At 38.2% G+C, this 1,710-nt stretch overlaps 1 protein-coding gene across 1 annotated transcript in view; it reads right to left on the bottom strand.

Moving 5' to 3' along the window:
• LOC104496605 (chromosome unknown open reading frame, human C4orf19) overlaps positions 1-534 on the bottom strand; it is a gene marked incomplete at its 3' end in the record, with an annotated part of 2,174 nt that extends 1,640 nt beyond the window's left edge. The window contains exon 1 of the mRNA XM_010139750.1: positions 503-534. Within this exon, the coding sequence (XP_010138052.1) occupies positions 503-534 (32 nt within the window). The remainder of the gene's footprint in view (positions 1-502) is intronic.
• Positions 535-1,710: the final 1,176 nt, after the last annotated feature.

The following is a 1,710-nucleotide window of genomic DNA, read 5'->3' as shown; positions in this document are numbered from 1 at the left end:
AAAGAGTAGCCCTCAAGTGGGGCTGAAGTGCCTTTTTAAAACTAGCTAGCCTTCTTCACCAAGGAGACTTTTAATATGGGAAGTGTTCCCACAATTATCTACATTAAAAAGCTATGATGAAAGGAAGGGTCTGTATCTAATTATTATTGCTTACGAGGGAGGGAGGATCTGACAAAGTCTGTGCTCTTCGTTCTACTGAATTGAGGGAAGCTCACGGTGTCTAAATGAGAAGAAGCCTTGCTAAAGATGAATTTTCAATGTCACACTATTTTTTTTGTGTGGATTGTTGTTATAGAAATGGACCTCCATTAGAGTAAATCAAAAGGATATTCACAGGAAATCAGTATGACTCTGTTCTGGCATGACTTTAAAGATACTGTAAACTTCAGGGAAAACTCCAACCTTGTAAACAAGCTTAATTTGTTACAGGTGTGGGGGAGGTCAGACACAGATTTTAATGCATTTCTTTTATTCAGTCTAAGCAGCTCTTGTTCTGTTGTACCTTTGTATCATTTTGCAGCACCTGCACCCCATCTGGATTTTCTTTAATCTGAAAAGAGAGAGAGGGAAGGCAAGGAAGAGGGGAAGTGAGTGAAACATTATGAAATTAATGTATGGGCAATTGCATTGAAAATGAAGGGTTTTATTAGCTTAAAAGAAAGATGTCTACTCAGGCAGTACAGTTCAAGGTCTTTCTAGGTTTGTATCTTGCACTGACCATGGTCTTTAGTTGGTAAAGAAATCAGGGGAAGAATTTAACAGATTTAAAGAGATAGTAGAGTTCTCCCAGAATATTTTCCTAATCAATTTTATGACTTGGAGACATCCTAGGTCAGAGCAGTGTTTGTTTTTTATTTTGTAGCTATTGATGGACATGTTTTCTGAAGTCCAGCAAGCTGCTAACATCCATAGTGTCCATAACTCAGGAGTTTCACAGCCCAGCCATGCCTTTGTGAAAAAGCATCTGCTTTTGTTCGACTTGAACCTGTTCTTACTAGTAGTGTTGGGTGTCTTCTTGTTCTTGTTTTAGAACAGATCGTGAGCATCATGTCCTATTGTCACCATAGTACAGGTCTTGTACTATGCCTTCAGTTCTGATCTGCAGTCTAAAGAATCCTTATCTTTTTAAATGTTACCCATGCTGACATTGTATTATGCCTACGTCCCTGTAGTGGTTCTCTGGGTCTTTTGCATTTCAGCGTCCTTCTGAGATGAGGTGTGGGAACCATAAATTTATTCTTTCCTATTAACTCCACTTAGTTGTCTCTGTGACAGCTACTGAGTGCTGAGGTGACATTTTTGTGGAACTCTCTCTTAGTTAGTTGTGTTGCTGGGATTGGCACTTTAAAATGCAGCTTGAGGTTTATCTTAATGGGGTTTATGGGTTGGGGCTATCTTAATTAATCAAGTCAAGACAGATTCTTAATATATTTTGTCCATTGTTATTTAGGCTATTCTCTTTTCTCTAGATTTGTTCTACAACATCACATTCTTTTGCTGTTGCGTAAGGACAGCAGCTCACCATAAAACAGAAATTGATGATTCAAGGTCAGGGTATTTTCTACAGTGATTTATTCACAAAACTCCAAAGGAAAGTAGTATTGATTTATTCTTACTAGGCTTACTTACTAGGTTCTTACTGAACCACACACCAGTGACTATGCTAGCAGAAATTACAATCATAACTCTGTGCTGTTTGGGCTTATTGTC

This window comes from Buceros rhinoceros, unplaced genomic scaffold (genome assembly GCF_000710305.1).
Source record: "Buceros rhinoceros silvestris isolate BGI_N320 unplaced genomic scaffold, ASM71030v1 scaffold13237, whole genome shotgun sequence".
Taxonomy (NCBI): domain Eukaryota; kingdom Metazoa; phylum Chordata; class Aves; order Bucerotiformes; family Bucerotidae; genus Buceros; species Buceros rhinoceros.
This window is presented reverse-complemented; position numbering and strand designations above follow the sequence as displayed.